The sequence below is a fragment of the Ctenopharyngodon idella genome, chromosome 17 (genome assembly GCF_019924925.1).
Source record: "Ctenopharyngodon idella isolate HZGC_01 chromosome 17, HZGC01, whole genome shotgun sequence".
NCBI lineage: Eukaryota > Metazoa > Chordata > Actinopteri > Cypriniformes > Xenocyprididae > Ctenopharyngodon > Ctenopharyngodon idella.
Genome location: NC_067236.1, coordinates 584,626 through 605,361, shown reverse-complemented (window position 1 = coordinate 605,361; position 20,736 = coordinate 584,626). Strand labels below are relative to the sequence as shown.

At 38.0% G+C, this 20,736-nt stretch overlaps 1 protein-coding gene across 6 annotated transcripts in view; it reads right to left on the bottom strand.

The window, feature by feature from the left end:
• The window catches only part of LOC127498478 (kelch-like protein 29), a 243,050-nt gene that overhangs the window by 75,771 nt on the left and 146,543 nt on the right, over positions 1 to 20,736 (bottom strand). For all 6 annotated transcript variants that reach the window (XM_051867840.1, XM_051867841.1, XM_051867839.1 and 3 more), the window contains one exon: positions 6,637 to 6,835. In XM_051867840.1, coding sequence (XP_051723800.1) covers positions 6,637 to 6,835 — 199 coding nt within the window. The remainder of the gene's footprint in view (positions 1 to 6,636; positions 6,836 to 20,736) is intronic.

Here is a 20,736-nt window from a genome sequence, read left to right as displayed (position 1 = left end):
GGCTTTCCACAAGGTTTAGGAGTATGTTTATAGGAATTTTAGACCATTCTTCTAGAAGCGCATTTGTGAGGTCAGGCAGTGATGTTGGCGAGAAGGCCTGGCTCGCAGTCTCCGCTCTAATTCATCACAAAGGTGTTCTATCGGGTTGAGATCAGGCCTCTGTGCAGGCCAGTTAAGGTCCTCCACACCAAACTCACTCATCCATGTCTTTATTGACCTTGCTTTGTGCACTGGTGCGCAGTCATGTTGGAACAGGAAGGGGCCATCCCCAAACTGTTCCCACAAAGTTGGGAGCATGAAATTGTCCAAAATGTCTTGGTATGCTGAAGCATTAAGAGTTCCTTTCACTGGAACTAAGGGGCCAAGCCCAACCCCTGAAAAACAACCCCACACAATAATCCCCCCTCCACCAAACTTTACACTTGGCACAATGCAGTTAGGCAAGTACCGTTCCCCTGACTCGTAATAATGCAACCAATACAATACAATACAATACAATACAATACAATAATAATACAACCTAGACTCGTCCATCGGATTGCCAGACAGAGAAGCGTGATTCGTCACTCCAGAGAACACGTCTCCACTGCTCTAGAGTCCAGTGGCGGCGTGCTTTACACCACTGCATCTGACGCTTTGCATTGCACTTGGTGATGTAAGGCTTGGATGCAGCTGCTCGGCCATGGAAACCCATTCCATGAAGCTCTCTACGCACTGTTCTTGAGCTAATCTGAAGGCCACACAAAGTTTGGAGGTCTGTAGCTATTGAAAGTCAAGTCAAGTCACCTTTATTTATATAGCGCTTTTTACAATGCAGATTGTGTCAAAGTAGCTTTACAGTGGTAACTGGTATATAATTTTGGCTGCACAGCAGCTCTTAAAGAACATGGAGTCAATGCAGGCAGATGCAAAGCACTGTTGAATATCAAATGTCAAGTGTCCCCAACTAAGCAAGCCAAAGGTGACAGCGGCAAGGAACCCAAACTCCAACAGGTGACATCAGGTGGCAAACAGGTGGAAAATAGGTGTTATAAAGGAGAAAAAAAAGCCTTGGGAGAAACCAGGCTTAGTCGGGGGGCCAGTTCTCCTCTGGCGAACAGTGGTTTGTTACTATTCAGGTAGCTATCATAAGTCCGAGACAGACTCAAGAAGCTCAGTGCTGCGCTTGTACTGTGCATTGTTCCATGATCAGGTCCTTTACATAAAGACATTTTAATGGGTACACTTTTTTTTAGCACCTGATTACAATTTCTACAAAATCACATCATGATTTATATCGTTCACACAGAATACAGCTACCCGGTTAGCCTGCTGTCTTATACACCAAAGTTGCACATACCCTCTTTATTCAGATCAATCTGTAATGTTACTAAATAAGTGTTAAATGTTAAATTTCATTTAATAACAACAATTATGTAATGTGTTCTGTTGTTGCTGTTATTAGAAGTAGTAGTATCAGGTTCACAGTAACTTTTGATCAGGCATTAAAAACAGCTACCACTACCTAAGGGAGATTTTGAACCTGACAGCGGAGAGATTTCAGCATAGAGGATGAAAACCAGACTCAACGAATAAGTAAAGTCGTTTTTTTTTGTCTGATGGCATGTTCTTATTAAAGGCTAATGTTTTAGCTAATGAAGTGTGCAGTTTGCAGTTTGCATACAAAAATGTTATTCTGGGTTATATACATTTTGAAAGAGAACAATCAGATGTTTTTTATTTACTCAATCTTATTTTGTTTCTCACCAAATATTTTGTACACAAGTGTAAATTTTGTAAGTGTAAGCCTTTCTTTAACCTTTTCTTGGAAGAGTTAAAATTGTATATGTATTTGATTTCTGACTCTTCCAATAAGAAAGCTGTAAAAACTGTGAATCTTTTTAAAAGGTATATTATTTTCCTGCTCCCTGGCATATAGTATATTATTGTCATGCTGTATTTCATGTTATTATAATTATAATTATAATAAAAAAAATAAATAAAAATAAACCACTCAAAGCTGAAAGAAATTATGTCCAAATACAGCTAGATTGAACCTACATTTGAAAAGATGTAGAGATTGCATTTTTAATGAAATAACTGGTGCACTGGTACTTTTAAAACATAAACATAATAGCAGATAATCCGTGGCATCCCTAGCTGGTCGCGATGGTAACTTTAGAACCCACTGACTACAAACCGTATTTAAAATTACTCGATAGTTTATTATTGAAATCATTGTTTTATTGATTGTTTATCGCCCATTTATCCTGTGATTACTAAAGTGTTCCTACAAACACCAGTTATAATATAAGAAATCTGGTGTGGACTAACAACTTTTGTAACACTGCAAACTGCACACTTCATTAAGACAAACAGGCTAACCGGGTAGCTGTATTTTGTGTGAACGATATAAATCATAATGTGACTTTGTAGAAATTGTAATTTAGAATTAGAATTAGAATTAGTGACACGTGAAGTGACATGTGAAGGCCAAGTATGGTAACCCATACTCGGAATTTGTCCTCTGCAGTTAACCCATCCAAGTTAGTGCACACACATTAGGAGCAGTAGTAGTAGTGAGTAGTGAACACACACACACTGCAAAACGTGATACACACCCGGAGCAGTGGGCAGCCTTTTTTTTATGCTGTGGTGCCCGGGGAGCGATTGGGGGTTAGGTGCCTTGCTCAAGGGCACCTCAGTCATTTCCTGCCGGTGCTGGAATCGAACCAGCAACCTTGGGTACCAGTCGGACTCCATAACCTTTAGGCTATGACTGCCTAATCAGGTGCTAAAAAAAAAGAGTACCCATTAAAATGTCTTTACATAAAGGACCCGATATTGGAACAATGCACAGTACAAGCGCAGTGTTGAGCTGTTCAGTAAGGAGCGTTTCGATTGGTGGATTCAATTGGCTAAACAGAACATCCTCCAAAAAAAGATATTCATGAATCTTAACCTGTCAGGAAGGTCTCAAAAATACCGCACACAAATTAAAAGCAGTCTACACACGTGTGACGATTTGCAAATGCAGATTCAACGATCTATATGTAACATCATTCATAAATGTGTGATGGAAATTAATTCAAGAACTTGATCTATACCTATTTGTGTAAACAATTTAAATTTATTTAGGTAAGATGCATTTGTGTGAGCATTTGGGGAAATATTTATGCTTTCATTTGTGTATTTATGAATTGTGTTTTGAATTTACTAATCAGATTTTGTAAATGTGAATTGTGCTATGCATTTATGAATTTTGTTTTGCAAATGTATTATTTTTGAGGCTGATCTGGCTCCATACTGATTGCATGTACAAACTCCATCCACCTAGAAAATGAAGTTCTCTAAAGATTAAATTATTTTTTCCATGCTGAAAAATCTGCAAAAATTTGCTGCACCTTAAAAAAAATCCAAACAGGCTAGATGCATAGGCCACAGTAATCCAAAATGATACTAAGACTGTTACAAAATAAGTAAGACTCTAATGAAAGGTGTAAACACTGTGGCACTTTCAAAAAGAACAGCCCAATTGAAAAGCAACAACAAAAGGCGGATCAAAAATGATTTCCGTTACTGAACGAGTATAATGAATGAAGAGAATGTTAAAACTCTGCGGTCTGCGATGAACTGGGCCGTTCGGTGTGATAATCTCAGCACAGCTTGTCTTAAGTACACACAAGTGAAATTTACCCACTGGCTAAAGCTCAGTAATAAGAGGCGCAGGTGCGCTGACGGCCACTGTTGACGCTTGCTTTGGCAGCTCTGTGACAGCGCTGTGGCTCTATTTCAGATGCTTCGCTCAACGGCGCTGGCGTGGATGCTCTGTCATACAACAAGGACGGATTTCTATCCAGCATGCTGCTTCTATATCTGTGCACTGCATTATTATAAAACCAGGCTGATTGGTCAATACAACATACCAGATATTCTAAATATCCACTATATAACATGCAAAACAGCTCAGGAGGTACTATATATCACTGCACAGCACACAAAGACAAACAGCTAACATTAGTTTACAAGTCAGGACTTGATCTTTGAAATTTGCTTAAAGAAGACCTATTATGCTTTTTTACATTTCCAACTTTATTTAGTGTGTAATATTGCTGTTTGAGCATGAAACAGTATCAAAGCACAAAGTCACTCCAAAGGGAGTTATTCTCTTCTCGCACTGTTCCTTAACTCCCTGATTGAAGTCTGGAGTTTTCTTCCGGGAAGGTACACATCACAATATTCCTAATTTAAATAATTCCCGCCGAAGGCATTTGGAAAATAAAAGGGCGAGGCCTGTTTCAAGTTGTGTTAGTAGTGTGTTGAAATTCACGGTTCATGGTAAGGGCCGTGACATTTCCGAAACATGCTCAAAGCGACTGACCAGTCACAACACACTGATCCGGCTGACTAATCATAGCACATTGTGCTTTTTCAGAAGGATGGGATTCATAGAGACACAGCATTGCCAGAGATGGACTTATTATTGGGAAATACGAGGGTCCATGGCTAAAAAAAGTGAAAGTGACATGTGAAGGTAACCCATACTAGGAATCTGTCCTCCGCATTTATCCCACGCAAGTTAGTGCACACACCTTAGGAGTAGTGAGTAGGGAACACACACACTGTGGACACACACACCAGGAGCAGTGGGCAGCAATTTTGCTGTGGTACCCGGGGAGCGATTGGGGGTTAGATGCCTTGCTCAAGGGCACCTCAGTCATTTCCTGCCAGTATTGAGACTCGAACATGCAGCCTTCGGGTTACTAGTCTGACTCATTAAAAATTATGCCACGACTGCTCTACCATTGGAAAAAGCGTAATGGGTAACTTTAATCACATGGGCCTCGATAACCAATCACAGCCTTGGCGTCACTGAATTTCGTTCAGAGTTGTGCGACAGTTAATCACTGTTTGCGGATCACATGTGCCGTAAACTGAATGATAACTGTCGTGCAATTGTCCGTGACTTCTCTTATAAAACGACATTTTTTCTGGTGTAAACTCTAAAAATAGATCAATCCAAAATGAATGTTTAAGAGCAAACATGTTGAAAACATGAAAAAATGTCTATTTATTACATGATAAGCTGTTTCCTCACAAAAGCGGTTTATTCTGCATAGTGAAGCCTCTCTTTCATTGACATCCATTTAAAAAAACAAAATACAAAAGACAAAACAAAACAAAAACGGCCACAGCGCTAGCAGGTGTTAAGAATTTTCAGGCTAGGGTTGCAGGCTTTGGCGTTACTGGGAAGAGTGGTACTGCAACAATTTCAGATATGTGAAAAATGTGTTTGTTTTAAAACATTCAAGCATCAAAATCAAGACACTGTAAAAAGGTATAATAGGTTCTCTTTAAATATATAACAATGTTGAACTTTTGAACTTTTATTATATGGTAACCATTTTACATTTTACTTTTGTACTTTATTGCTTAAAAATAAAGCTGAAAGGTTTAGCTCTAATGATTGGATGAACCAGGTTCAAATTAATAATTCGAAGAAATTAGATTCTATATTTTATTGTGCAAATTTACTTGGCCATGCATCCTACTGGATAAGCATATTAAATATTTATCTGGAACCAAGTTGGACAAAAAATAATTATTGCAATTATTATTTGCAATAAATGTTATTATATAGCTATTATTAAAAAGGCATTCTAGGAGGTGTACTATGTTTATTTTTTTTTTCTTACTATGATTAAAATGGGTTTTAAAATGGGCTCTCTACCTTGTGGCAACACACTTTAACTGTGTCAAAATAACTATAATGCATGGCTGCGAGTGTCTTGTTGCTTCTATTTAATAAAGCTTAATAGGTTCCTAGCTTAGTGAGCTGACTAACTAGACAACATTTTCTCTTATCTAAAGATACCTCGTTTTGGCAAATACAGTACTGCATGCAGGCAATCCCAGAATGCAACATGACAAGCTCTGAGATATGCTTTACAAATGTGCGTAAATAAGGAAAGAAATCTCCACTTCATCACTCACATACAATAAACCAGAGTGGTTTGTTCACATATCATTCACCTGATATAATATTTTACTCCTAAAACATGGCATTTTTTTCTGTCTGTTGACAGTATTTTTCTGATTTATGGAGTGATAAAAAGAGATATCCAAAATCCCCTCTGTAAAACCCTTTAACTATAATTTGTCAAAAAAATAAAGACTGGCTTTATCCATTGTTCAGATTTCTGTTCTGAAATGTATGCAAATTAGTGCATATTTAATTAGATAATGACTCACTGGCATAATTAAACATTTTTAGAAAACCTGTAATGCAAAATAACTGTCTTAATGTACTGTGAATAATCAACTTGGGAAATATGGTGATACCGAATATATTAGTTAACATTTTTACCCTATTCACACCTGTAGTGTCTTGCCTTAAAAAAAAAGATTCTTGTGTATATCTGTGTATGCTTTATATTTTTATGCTTATTAGAGTATCACATTTTTAGCACCTCCATTTATATGGAGCTGCTGTCTATGTAGGGTGTCCAACTTGGCCACTTATGAGGTTCCATTTCAGTCAGGATGCCTTAGAAGACAGCTGCCTATGTAGGCTGTAGATGGCAAGGCAACTCAGAACAGTACTGAAGTGTCACACATTAATCTTAAAGAAACTATAAGCCATGCTGAACAACGTACCGGCAGACAGTCGCGGGCGAGTTCTGGGCGTCTGCATCTCTTGGCGGGCATGTGGCAGCATGTGGTAGCGCTTGGCTTCATTCACCAGGTCCCTGCAGGCCTCTGAAGATTTGATCAGTTCCTCGTTGTCCACCACGTTCAGCAGGTAGCTGGGATGAATGAACGGAAGCCGCACCACTGCCAACAGCTCAGACACATGCTAGATACACCACAGAGAGAAACACAAGACAGAAAGAAAGAAATGAATGAGAGCAGAGAAAAACAGAGATAATCTGAGTTAGCATTGTGCTTTACACACACTTAATTGTAGTCAAATCGCTGTTACGGATGGCCTCATGCCTTATTGCTTTATTATTATTTCAATGGCTGAAAAAAATATCTCTCTGGATAATTAAGAATTTGTAATGATACATCTGAGTTAGATTGCTAGAAAAATAAACAAAGTCTTCCAATGGATGCTGTGTGAGGATGCCCACTATAACCAAAGAGGTAAAAAAAAAATAGATACTGACACATTAATTTGTGGCAAACAACCTCTGCTAACAGCATAAACATCAAAACAAGTTCAAACATCAGAATATATCAGGAAGTCAGGAAGTTCTTTTTTCATTTTCAGATGATTTATCTTCACCACAAACACTGTCAGAAATCACGCAAATGATTTAAAGCAAAAGAAGGCAAGTTGATTTATATAGCATGTTTCATACACTCTAAAAATGTACCAACCCATCCATTGGTTTAAATTTTTAAATTACTTTTTTTAAAACACAACGATTGGGTTTGTCCATATTTGACCCAAACGTGGGTTGAAACAACCCAGCATTTTTTTTTTTTTTTTTTTACAGATTGGTAATTCAACAGACATAGGAATGTTAAGTCATGTTAAAATTATTTAAAAGTTAATTGAAAATGAATGAAAATGTAATAAAGAAGAAAGTTGAAATGAAATGTTACGTGTTTGATTAAATCAGGGTTCCCATACCTTGGTTAACTTCAAATTCAAGGACCTTTCAAGGACTTTCCAGGCCCAATACCCTCAAATTCAAGGACTTGAATCCACATTAAGGCCCCGTTTACACTAGTGCGTTTTCGTTTAAAAACGCATAAGTTTTGCTACGGTTACGCCTGTCGTTTACACTATGCCAGTGTTTTCGAACCTCGAAAATGGTGACTTTTGAAAATGCTGCAGACCCCATTTTAATTTGAAAATGCCGGGGTTGTGTTGCAGTGTAAACCGACCAAAACGGAGACTTTTGAAAATGATGACGTGGCTGTAATCAATAACATGGAGACTGAACTGCAATCTTTTCTGGCTTTGTTGTAAACAGTCATGTGACATGCGTTTTCGGCCGTGAGGTGTAGACGGATATGGGGTTACGTTTCTGCCACAATTCTGCGTGTGCAAGATCATATTTTGAGCGTTCAAAAGGGCATTTTGCACGCGCGTGACCTGAGTTTTGCGGAGAAATGTTCATCTCGCAAATAAAGTATTTCCAACAAATGAAAATCAATTTTACATTTAAAAGAAATTTATTTGGATGTGCGTGGATGTTCTCTTTCGCATGTACAACGTTTCAGTTGTTTGCTTTTCTGATACCCACGCTGAGTGCTCTCTAATCGCCGACGGCTCGCTTGCTCAAAACAACCCAGCGTTACAATATGCCATAATTCCAGCCAATCAGAGATTAGGCTGTTAAATTCTGATTGGCTGGCTTGACAACCAATCACAAGACTCCCTGCATTACCGACAGAGGAAGAGACGTTTGTTCAATGGCTTGAACACTATCAAAGTCCCTTTAAGACTATATAAAGTCTTTAACACTATTTATTTTCAAGATCTGATATTCTATTTTTTTTGTATTTCTGTTTTGCATAAAATGGAAGAATATTCAGTACATCCTATACTGTATTCTAAAATGATCTGATATTAACTTTTGCATGGATTTTATTGAAAAGAGCTTAGGCTCATGTAACCAGAAGTTTTAAGATATATGAATATGCTTTTAAGTTTTTCTTGCCTCATGGGTTTACATTTGTGAAATGCTGAGGTATCATCGTAGTAGTTTCGTGCATGCGTGACCATCATGGCAACGTACAACACAAAGTACCTCACATGGGAAACACTTAATGAGACACGTAAATGCACGTAACTAATGTAAATCAAGCAAGCTAGTATGCATAGGTCACGAAGTGTTGGAAAATAACACATTAGCAGACTGGAGAGAATAATATGGAATTTTTTCACAAAATAAATTCAAGCACTTTCAAGGACCTTTTTTTATTTTATTTTTTTTTATTTTGGTGCACACAAAGTATTCTCGTCACTTCATAATCTTAAGGTTGAACCACTGTAGTCACATGAACTGTTTTAAATATACAGTTGCAAGAAAAAGTATGTGAACCACTTGCAGAATCAGTGAAAATATGAATAATTTTAACAAAATAAAGGAGATGTGACAGTAATTGTGACAGTAAATCTGACACGTCTTTCCGCGGTTGAAACACTCATTGAGCGATTACGAGACATGATACAGATTTCGTTAAGTTGCACTGTATCTTTCAACATGCCTTCAGAGGTTGTTATGACTAGTAAAGTGGAAGAGATGATCGGTTCATGCACTCTGCTTGAACTGAGGCGCGTGAACGCCAGGAAAGATCGCGACAGAGACGTGACGTCTATGATCTCCTGCGTTCCATTCGGAATTGCTCATCCCTATTCCCTAATCCCTTCAAAGGGATGAAGGGTGTAGGGGTCAAAAAAACTTTTTTTTTTTTTTGGAACGCACTTCTGCGTCATCTTAACGAGACAATTGAGGAGGATAGATTGTGCAAGCTGCGCCTTTTGTTTAACGTTAGTTTATATATTTATTTATTTTTGGCTTATCGCACCATATTGTATATTGTGTCTATGTATTTGAAACATTTGAATGGATTGATAAAGGGAGCTATAAAGTATTTTTGTTGAAGTACAATGTCGTTTTGACCATAATAATGTACTAAATCTAACTCGTATAAATATTACAGTAGTATAGAAAAATACTATACATACATTTATAGGTAAAATCGAACTCCTGTACCCATTCTGTGATGACAAACAACTTCCCTGTGCAAAGGATCATGGGGGCCCAAAAGTGTCCATCAGTTGTACCCTTCGAAATCCTTCATTCCGAAGGGCCCTTTGAAGTGGCCAGTTTTGAGCACTTCGGTTTGGAACGACCCTTCAATATGGCGGCCATGATTGTTTTCACATCGAAGTGCCCTTCGGAGGGCAATATATCCCGTTTGGAATGCACCGAAAATGATCACTCAATAGTATCTATTTTATTTGTTCTCTGACAGATCACACAGCCTCAGCTGAATGCGCAGCACATCTTAGCCGCTCACTGAACAGAACAGATGCAGAGAGAGGTGCACCGGCGGCAGGAAAGCAAGATCTCGCGCTTGTGCGGCAGTACCAGGGAGTCTCGGAAGCTAGATAAGGTTTCAACAAGTCACTAGATTTGTCACAATGCGCTTTCTTGGAAAAAAAGTCGCTAAGTTGGCCCTTCCGTATGAGAAGCACCCAATTTTACTCATCCAGGTCCCAGCCCACCGCTGTCCAAAACGGTGTTACGGCATTTTGCACTAGCCGGAGACAATTACAAAACTGGTTTCCGTGTGTGTATCACATAAGTGTACATATTTTGCGACAGCAAATCAGTTATTAATTATGAAGCCTATATTCAAAATAAACTTGTAATATATATATTTTTTTTTATTCAGAACTATCTAAAAGATTTAATGCCTGTAGGAATAAAATTTAATGATTTTTAATGCCATTTAAGGCCTTAATTTTCGCAACATCCATTTAATGACTTTTTAATGCTTTTTAATACCCTGCAGAAACCCTGTTTAAAAAATATCTTAATTTGTATTCCGAAGATGAACAAAGGTCTTACGGGTGTGGAACGACATGAGGGTAATTTTTGGGTGAACTAACCCTTTAACTGACATTAACAAAGATTAATAAATACTGTAACAAATGTATTGCTCATTGTTAGTTCATGTTGGTTAACGCATTAACTAATATTAACAAATGAGACATTGTAAAGTGTTAACAAAATAATATTAAATTAAATAAATTCAAATTAAATGAAATCGAAGTAATAAATAAAAAAAGAAGGAATAGATAAATAAATACATGAATGAATGAATTAAAACATAAAAATGAATAAAAATGTAAGATTAGAGAATGAACAGGTGAATGAATTTTATATATATACACTATATTACCAAAAGTATTAGGACACCCCTCCAAATCATTGAATTCAGGTGTTCCAATCACTTCCATGGTCACAGGTGTATAAAATCAAGCACCTAGGCATGCAGACTGCTTCTACAAACATTTGTGAAAGAATGGGTCGCTCTCAGTAGCTCAGTGAATTCAAGCGTGGTACCGTGATAGGTTGCCACCTGTGCAATAAGTCTATTCGTGAAATTTCCTCACTACTAAATATTCCATGGTCAACTGTTAGTGGTATCATAACAAAGTGGAAGCAACTGGGAACAACAGCAACTCAGCCACAAAGTGGTAGTCCACGTAAAATCACAGAGCGGGGTCAGCGCATGCTGAGGCACACAGTGCGCAGAAGTCACCAACTTTCTACAGTCAATAGCTACAGACCTCCAAACTTCATGTGGCCTTCAGATTAGCTCAAGAACAGTGCGTCGAGAGCTTCATGGAATGGGTTTCCATGGCCAAGCAGCTGCATCCAAGCCTTACATCACCAAGTGCAACGCAAAGCGTCGGATGCAGTGGTGTAAAGCACGCCGCCACTGGACTCTAGAGCAGTGGAGACGTGTTCTCTGGAGTGACGAATCACGCTTCTCTGTCTGGCAATCTGATGGATGAGTCTGGGTTTGCCAGTTGCCAGGAGAACGGTACTTGCCTGACTGCATTGTGCCAAGTGTAAAGTTTGGTGGAGAGGGGATTATAATGTGGGGTTGTTTTTCAAGGGTTGGGCTTGGCCCCTGAGTTCCAGTGAAAGGAACTCTTAATGCTTCAGCATACCAAGACATTTTGGACAATTTCATGCTCCCAACTTTGTGGGAACAGTTTGGGAATGGCCCCCTTCCTGCTCCAACATGACTGTGCACCAGTGCACAAAGGAAGGTCCATAAAGACATGGATGAGCGAGTTTGGTGTGGAGGAACTTGACTGGCCTGCACAGAGTCCTGACCTCAACCCAATAGAACACTTTTGGGATGAATTAGAGGGGAGACTGCAAGCCATATATATATTTAATTTTTTTAAATGAAAATGGAATAATGTGAGGACGTATAGATAGATCTGTTAAACCCACATAATGCATCTAGTCAACAATCACATCATGATTACGTGTGTTATCAGAGCTAGCCAGTTTTTTTTTTGTTTGATAACAGGCCGCGTGAACAGCTTGACGTACAGGTGATCCTTTCCAAACACTCCTTTTTCAGCCCGATCAACATTGGGTTGCCATGGTGAACAATCCCAGTGTGGCATCACTCCTTGTCCACTATATCTCCAGCGAGATTGTAAACACAAAAAGACACGGTCAACAGCTGGTGCAGCTCTCCATCGCTTTCTCACCAGCGATCGATTTCAAAGGGAGCCAAACTGAGGACTTCGTTTTGAACAAAATACATGCAAGAACGGCCTGTATTTCCAACGGTCTAGAAGAGAAATGACGAAAGGTCAAAGATTTACTGGTGACACTGGTGGCATTTTACTAAAGTCCCCGGTGAGACTGGAAAAATCTGCACCATCACATTCAGATAGTTTATCAATCTGGCATTTCAGGTAGGAACTCCTGAAACCATTCGTGGTGCGAGAACGGATCAAATAAATGAAAAATGGTTTCTGAAAAAGGCGTTTCTAGCAATCTACAGCCAGCATGGCCTCTGGAGAAATCCCTCAGGATTACAACCATTCCCTCCACTGCTCAGGCAATCAAGACTTATCGACTGAATGATCTAGGAATCCAAATGCAGCTCCGCTCACCACTCGGCTGAGCATATCTGCAATAATGTCATGCCATGAGGGAGCCAGACTATGGCACGCTGAATACCAGATTAAGTGCAGCACAAACCACAAAAAGACTGATGAATGAACCATCAAATGCAATGTTTCAGCAGCTGACCGGCTGAACGCTGCATAATGCTATTAAAATATAAATGCAAGGTTAGAAAACATTGAGTGCAAACAGTTTTGTGATGTGCACAAGTTATTCAGGATGGAATCAAATTTGTGCATTACCCTCTTTTCCAATACACAACATACACAGGAAGCTACAACAAAATGAAGAGCAAATGATCCACATTAGATAGGTGATTCATGCTTCATTTGTGTATGGGAAATGTGGTTTTGTTGTGCAAAACTGTTGCATCACCTCTAGACCAATCAAACCTCTGGAAATTCTGTGCATGCAAATGCATTTGTTCAAAACAAAGCAATTAACAGATGGATAGATTCATTCTAAGTTTAAATAAATAAATAATGTGGTTTTGTTGTGTACAACTGTTGCATCACTTCTAGACAAATCTCTAGACCTCTGGAAATGCTATACACCTGAATTAAATTTGTTTAATACAAAGGGCACTTAACAGATGGATGATTCATTCTAAGGTTTGGACGGTATTTTAGAGTTGGCAAGACAAAACCAAGCTGCTATGAAACATCTGTACGTATATTCACATGCATCATGAGGCATCTGTCAATCCTGACACAATAAAGTGACACTCTACTGGTGCACAAACTTCTGTAAAAGCGTCCTCACATAACAGCTACATTTGTACATTTGAACGTAACAGAACAGACGCCAGAACTTCTGAGCACCATGTTTGATACTCATCAAATTGCTATTGATCTCTAACAAGTAAAAACTCAGTTTCCAGCATCTGTCAGCCATAGGTTTCTGATTCAATACTTTTGACAGATATTCTGATTAACAGGAGGAAGCGACTTTTTTTTTTTTTTCTGTAGCTGAAGAGAAGACAGATCTCAAAAAGATCTAAAAAGAAAATCTGTTCTCATATATATTATATATATATATATATATATATATATATATATATATATATATATATATATATATATACATACATACATACATACATACAGGTGCATCGCAATAAATTAGAATGTCGTGGAAAAGTTCATTTATTTCAGTAATTCAACTCAAATTGTGGAACTTATGTATTAAATAAATTCAATGCACACAGACTGAAGTACTTTAAGTCTTTGGTTCTTTTAATTGTGATGATTTTGGCTCACATTTAACAAAAACCCACCAATTCACTATCTCAATAAATTAGAATACTTCATAAGATCAATAAAAAAAAGGATATTTTAAACAGAAATGTCAGGTTTCTGAAAAGTATGTTAATTTCTATGCACTCAATACTTGGTTGGGCCTCCTTTTACATGAATTACTGCATCAATGCAGCGTGGCATGGAGGCAATCAGCCTGTGGCACTGCTCAGGTGTAATGGAAGCCCAGGTTGCTTTGATAGCGGCCTTCAGGTAATCTGCATTGTTGGGTCTGGTGTCTCTCATCTTCGTCTTGACAATACCCCATAGATTCTCTATGGGGTTCAGGTCAGGCGAGTTTGCTGGCCAATCAAGCACAGTAACACCATGGTCATTGAACCAGCTTTTGGTACCTTTGGCAGTGTGGGCAGATGCCAAATCCTGCTGGAAAATGAAATCAGCATCTCCATAAAGCTTGTCAGCAGAAGGAAGCATGAAGTGCTCTAAAATTTCCTGGTAGATGGCAGATGTGATGGCAGCCCAAATCATCACTGACTGTGGAAACTTCACACTGGACTTCAAGCAACATGTTTTCTGTGCCTCTCCACTCTTCCTCCAGACTCTGGGACCTTGATTTCCAAATGAAATGCAAAATTTACTTTCATCTAAAAAGAGAACTTTGGACCACTGAGCAACAGTCCAGTTCTTTTTCTCCTTAGCCCAGGTAAGACGCTTCTGACGTTGTCTTTGGTTCAGAAGTGGCTTGGTACGTGGAATGTGGACAGTTGTAGCCCATTTCCTGAAGACGTCTGTGTGCGGTGGCTCTTGATGCATTGACTCCAGCTTCAGTCCACTCCTTTTTAAGCTCTCCTAAGTTCTTAAATCGGCTTCGCCTGACAATCTTCTCAAGCCTGCGGTCATTCCTTTCACTTGTACAACTTTTCCTATCACACTTTTTCCTTCCAGTCAACTTTCCATGAATATGCTTTGGCACAGCACTCTACGAACAGCCAGCTCTTTCAGCAATGACCCTCTGTGGCTTACCCTCAATGTAGAGGGTCTTGATGATCGTCTTCTGGACAACTGTCAAGTCAACAGACTTCCCCATGACTGCTGTTGGGATTACTGACCTAAACCCAGTATTTATACCCTGAGAATGGTAATTTAATAGAACTTGAAATTAAATATTCTAATAATTTGAGATACTGATTTTTTTATTTTGATGAGCAGCAAGCTGTAATCATCAAAATGAAAACAAAAATGTCTGGAAATATTTTACTTTATATGTAATAAATCTAGAAAATATATATTAGAGTTTTACTTTGTGAATTAAATTACAGAAAAAAAAAAAAAAAAATCATGATATTCTAATTTATTGAGATGCACCTGTATATCAGTGGCGTGAGGTGGTGTTCTGAAATGAGGAGGCACATTTTTTATTTATTTATGAATCAATGTAAATTCATGCATTACTCTTAACGTTGACACATCTTCCTTGTTAAATGAACATTACTTTACATTACATCAAAAAAGAAAAAAAAGAAACCAAATACAATTCTATTTTGTAATTTTACATTAACAATGTATTGTAATAAATGTTCTATTTATCAAAACCAAGTCAATCTCATCAAGTTAGTGTTTTAAGCATTTTTACATTCATTCCAAAATAATAACTAAAGGCAATAATAATTTAAACAATATATTTTATTTGTGTATTGATGTTTTTCTTTTTAATTGTCAACTTAGGCTATTTTGGATCATCAGTCATGCTCCGTAAACACCGTCTGTCACAGACACGAAGATGTATTTGCACCAAGCTGATTGCACTAAAAAAAACCACAGTTATCATGCTATCAGTCCACTCCAAGTTTGATTTTGATGTGACATAAAGCAGTGATATCTAACTGGGTGATCTCTTTACTTACTTTTCAATTAGTCTTCCCATTGACGCCGTCATTTGTTCAGTCAAACTGACGCGCAGAACGCGCACGTCAACAAGAGGCGGGATTTATCGCACAAACCAATCATATCCAATCATAACCAATTACATCCAATCATAGCGCGATGGAGACATTGCCTCCTCTCACGTGACTTTCCCCCATTCATTCTCAATTACCCCACACAAAACCCACCGCACGCTGGGGGTCTGATGATTTTCTATTGTTTCCTATGAGAGCAAAGGGAGGCATGTCTCCAGTGTAACTTTACCTGCGGGTGTCGCTGTTGGGCAGTGTTCCTTAAGAAATGAGTGACTTGCGCTCTTTTTAATGTCATAATTTGTAATATTTGTGTTGTTTTATATGTAATATGGATTATTTTCTCATCCTATTTTTTTGAGGAGGCACTGCCTCCCTTGCCTCCTCGGAGGAAACGCCCATGCTGTATATATATATATATATTAGAGATGCATCAATGTATCGGCCAACAATCTGTATCAGCCATTAAAAAAAGATATTATTGTCACTATTGGCCATCGGCCGATTGTTTAAAAACTGCCGATGATCAGGGCCGATTATATCCTGTCAATGAAAAAGGGTGTGGAAAGACGTGTTCAGACTGCAATTCATACATACTGTGTGTGAAGAAAATCACTCTTGTGTTGAATTTTAACGCATTAACAGTTTAAAAATAGTGATGTTAAAGCAGGCTCTTTTTGACCCAATGAATCACCCGTAGTTCAAGCCAGGGTTGCCAGGTCTGCGTTTTTTTTCCTACATCAAATATTATTTGTAGCGCCTCCCATCCAATAATCGCAAAAAGATTTGTGCTTTATTACTTGTGTTAAGAATTAAAGTTTCAGTTTTCAAATTCTGTCCATTTTATCATTTCAAACAAATTCAAACAATAACTTGGCGTTTTGACGCTCTTAAATGTGAGGTGTCAGATCGCTGTAATGCCTCAGTTCAGGCGGCAGCTCGGAGCGTGAGTCTTTTCTTCCTCTTTAATACAAGTTGTATCTAGAAAAACATGAATGGACATCAAAAGTATGTTGAAATATATTGTACAACTTACCAGAATGTATCATGTCTCATGTAATCACTTTATTTGTGTTTCAACCACGGAAAGACGTCAATAAAACAGCTTGTGAACAATATGTCACATCATGTCACTTTTACCTCAGGAATGTTTTCCAATGTTCACAGTTCCTTAGCTATCTACATATATATATATATATATATATATATATATATAACACTAGAGAGGAGTTTATTTACTGTTAATTATATGTTTGTGTAAATTTGCCACGAAGACAAGTGCTTATGAAAACTACCTTATGTGATACTAAGTTTTATACATTTCAGTTTTTATTTGAGTGTAATTATTATATCTGAAAATAAACAGCAGCTGAATATAATACCTCTGCTGTGTACCAAATGAGAGGGTTCCCTGTATAGTTTGCAACATTGGGAGAGATTTTTTTTTCCCTCAAGAAAAACCAAACTATCGGTATCGTATCGGTATCAGCATTGGCCGATATCATTGTGAATAATCGGCTATCGGTATCGGCAGAGAAATTTAGTATCTGTGCATATATATATAAAATACTAATATAATACTTTTTTCTGGTTGGTCAATCGCTCCATTCTGTGGTCAAGTTTGCAAGATTAATGGAATCGAATCATTAAAAGTGGTAGACACTTAGTAGCAATTTACTTCACTGTTAGTTTTATGGGAGACAGTGACCACAGGTAAACAAACTTGCTTATGTAATGTTTGCATAATTACTCAACTTTTTACCATTCATTCTAAAGCACAAAGTGTCACATTTAAAGGGGTCATGAACTAAGAAATCAAAATTCCCTTAATCTTTTCACATATTAATAGGTCATTGTACTTTAAAAACATCCTGTAAATTTCTCAAAACTCGTTAGTCTAAAAACAGCTTATGTTGAAGCCAGTCTGGTAAAACGACAGGTTCTGGAATGTGCCACTTTATGACATAATAGTGTGGCTAAGCACCGCCTCCACAGAAGAAGATCAATGCCTGCTTCTACATCACTGCCTGTTTAGCCTCGCCCACCGATTCGCACACTACACTGGATCCAACAGTAATCTCAGCCTTAGAAGTCACGCCCATGGACCACTGGCTGAAAGTCTGATGCATATGGCAGACTTATCTGGAAACACTTCAATAGTTTCAAAGTCATCATCTGGTTGGTTGAATTCTACAGGATGTCCGGGAGACGTGTGTGTTACATTCTTTAACGGTCCGAATGGAAACAAATGCCTTGACGCCAAACCCCCTTGTAGAAGAAGAACGCCGTCATGTTTACAACTGTGACAACGAGCGCTTATCAGGATCAAATAAACGCTGGATTTTCAAAAGTATGTGAAGTTTGCGGCTCCATTGTTGCAGTAAACTTGCACAATGTTCTTGAATGAATAATTTATGAGATGCACGCCGGTCTGTTCTTGTAGGTACATTGACTTTCATTTTTACATGCCTAAACTTGACGCGGAACAAAACGAACTGTGAATGGTTGCGTTACATGTCAGTCAAATGTCTTCTTGGGCGGTCCTTGGCCAATGAAAGCTGCAACAGAGTCCAGACATTCTGCCGTCAGTCTGAAGGTCTGGCTACGCAAGACTAATCCAAAAGTAATGTCGCACCACACAATTGTGAGTAACTGTTTTTATTACGTGGTCACTATTGCTTTGTCTGTTATTACAGATTGCTTGATATGTACTGCACTGAGTATTTATGCGTTTTTAAATTGTGATTAAATTATATACAGAAGCAATCAAAGAACGCTCTCTTTATAATGGCTGAAGTTGTCGATCACACAGCACTAACTTATCTGGACTCTCGCCAAAACTCTCGTTCTGAATCTCTAACTGCATTTACATCATGTTTGCACTATTAGTAATGAAGCATTTGTGAGAGTTCCAATGTTCCAATGACATGATCACTGCCATCACATGATCAACAGGCTGTCTGTCATCGGCTACAAAGCTTTCATGCAACGGGAGTAGACCTAAATATAGTGCTATAATCATACTTTTCACAATTAGTTCATTTTTGATAGCTGTAGGCCCTAATAGCAAAAATGTCGTAAAGTTTTCACAGTGGGGATTCAATCCCTAACTGCCTGGCAGCACCAGTTCCAGATGAGTTATTTCATATGCAAAGATGTCAGCCAGTCACAGCAGTGGGTGTTCACACTTAAGTCTCATAGCATACACGCCTCTTCAAACAGAGTGTTCAGACCAGAGGGCTAAAATCAGGGTAGAAAAATAGCCTTTTATTTCTAAATTATGACAATTTTTGATGTAAAAATCATTCTAACATTATAAGTTCACCTCAGGAAACTATGAAATAATAAAAAAAAATGCAGTTCATGACACCTTTAAAGTGTTAGTTCACCCAAAACTGAAAATTCTGTCATTCATTAATCAACCTCATGTTGTTCCACACCCGTAAGACCTTCGTTCATCTTCGGAACACAAGATATTTTTGATGAAATCCAAGAGGTATATGACTCGTCCATAGACAGCAATATAATTACCACTTTCATGGTCCAGAAAGGTACTTAAAAAAAAGGAGACGTGACTGCTTAATTTTATAAAGCGTAGAGGTTATGACAAGTTACAAGTTACAATACTTTTTGTGCGCAAAAACAAAACAAAAATAATGACTTTATTCAACAATATCTTCTCTTCTGTGTCATTCTCATACGTTGTTTATGTCCAGCGTTTTCAGGTTCTACGTCAGAACGCCCACTCATTATTGGCCGGCTCCTGCGTCAGCATCACACGCATGCGTCGTGCTGCTCACATGTGCAGCTTTGGCCTATACTGAGCCGGCATTCAGACGTAAACTCGGAAGCCTTCACTGTGCTTACTGAGGCAACTGCGTAAGAATATTGATGGAAGAGAAGAGATTGTTGAATAAAGTCGTTAATTTTGATTTGTTTTTGTGCACAAAATGTATTCTCGTCGCTTCATAAAATTAAGATGGAACCACTGCAGTCACGTCAACTGTTTTAACGATGTCTTCAGTACCTTTCTAGACCTTGAAAATGGTGATTATATTGCTGTCTATGGATGAGTCACATACCTCTCGGATTTCATCAAAAATATCTTAATTTGTGTTCCGAAGATGAGAAAGGGCTTATGGGTGTGGAATGACATGAGGGTGAGTAATTAATGACAGAATTTTCATTTTTGTGTGAACTAACCCTTTAAAACTAAGCAGTTAGACATACATAGCCCAATACAATTAAAAAAAATGACTGAAAAATAATCTGTAATCTGAAAAATACATCTTAGGCTGCAAAACAAATGCAATGCAATGCAATGCAATGCAATATTTTATTTTATTGCATTGCTGACCAATAACACAAACTATTTAAAATAAAATAAAATAAAATAGGTCAAACCAGTTACTGGTCTCTAATATTTCAGATATATATTCAGGTAATTTCAAATATACCTGCTTTTGTAAAAGCACAACTAACTTGGTCACTTTGTGCATCAATGTGTCTGTCTCATCCTGTCCAGGAGATGTCCAGACTTTACAGTATGCTGAATGTCAAAAGTCTGTTTCCACTAGATTAGTGAATCAGACAATCTGAAGACAGAAACCAACAAAAAACTAACAACTAGCAAAAAACACACCACCACCCCCTGAAAAGATCCCTCCTAACATTAAAATAATCGCTCCAATATTTCATTTCATGGCCAGCCATGCTCACTGTGCTCTTCACATTTTCCTCGAGACATATAATAAACAGCGATTCCCAAGGCAAGACATAACATGCTGGAATCAAATTTGCGATGTTTATTTTGCTGCTTGTAAATATAAAATTGCTCTATCAGAGCCATAAATCAAA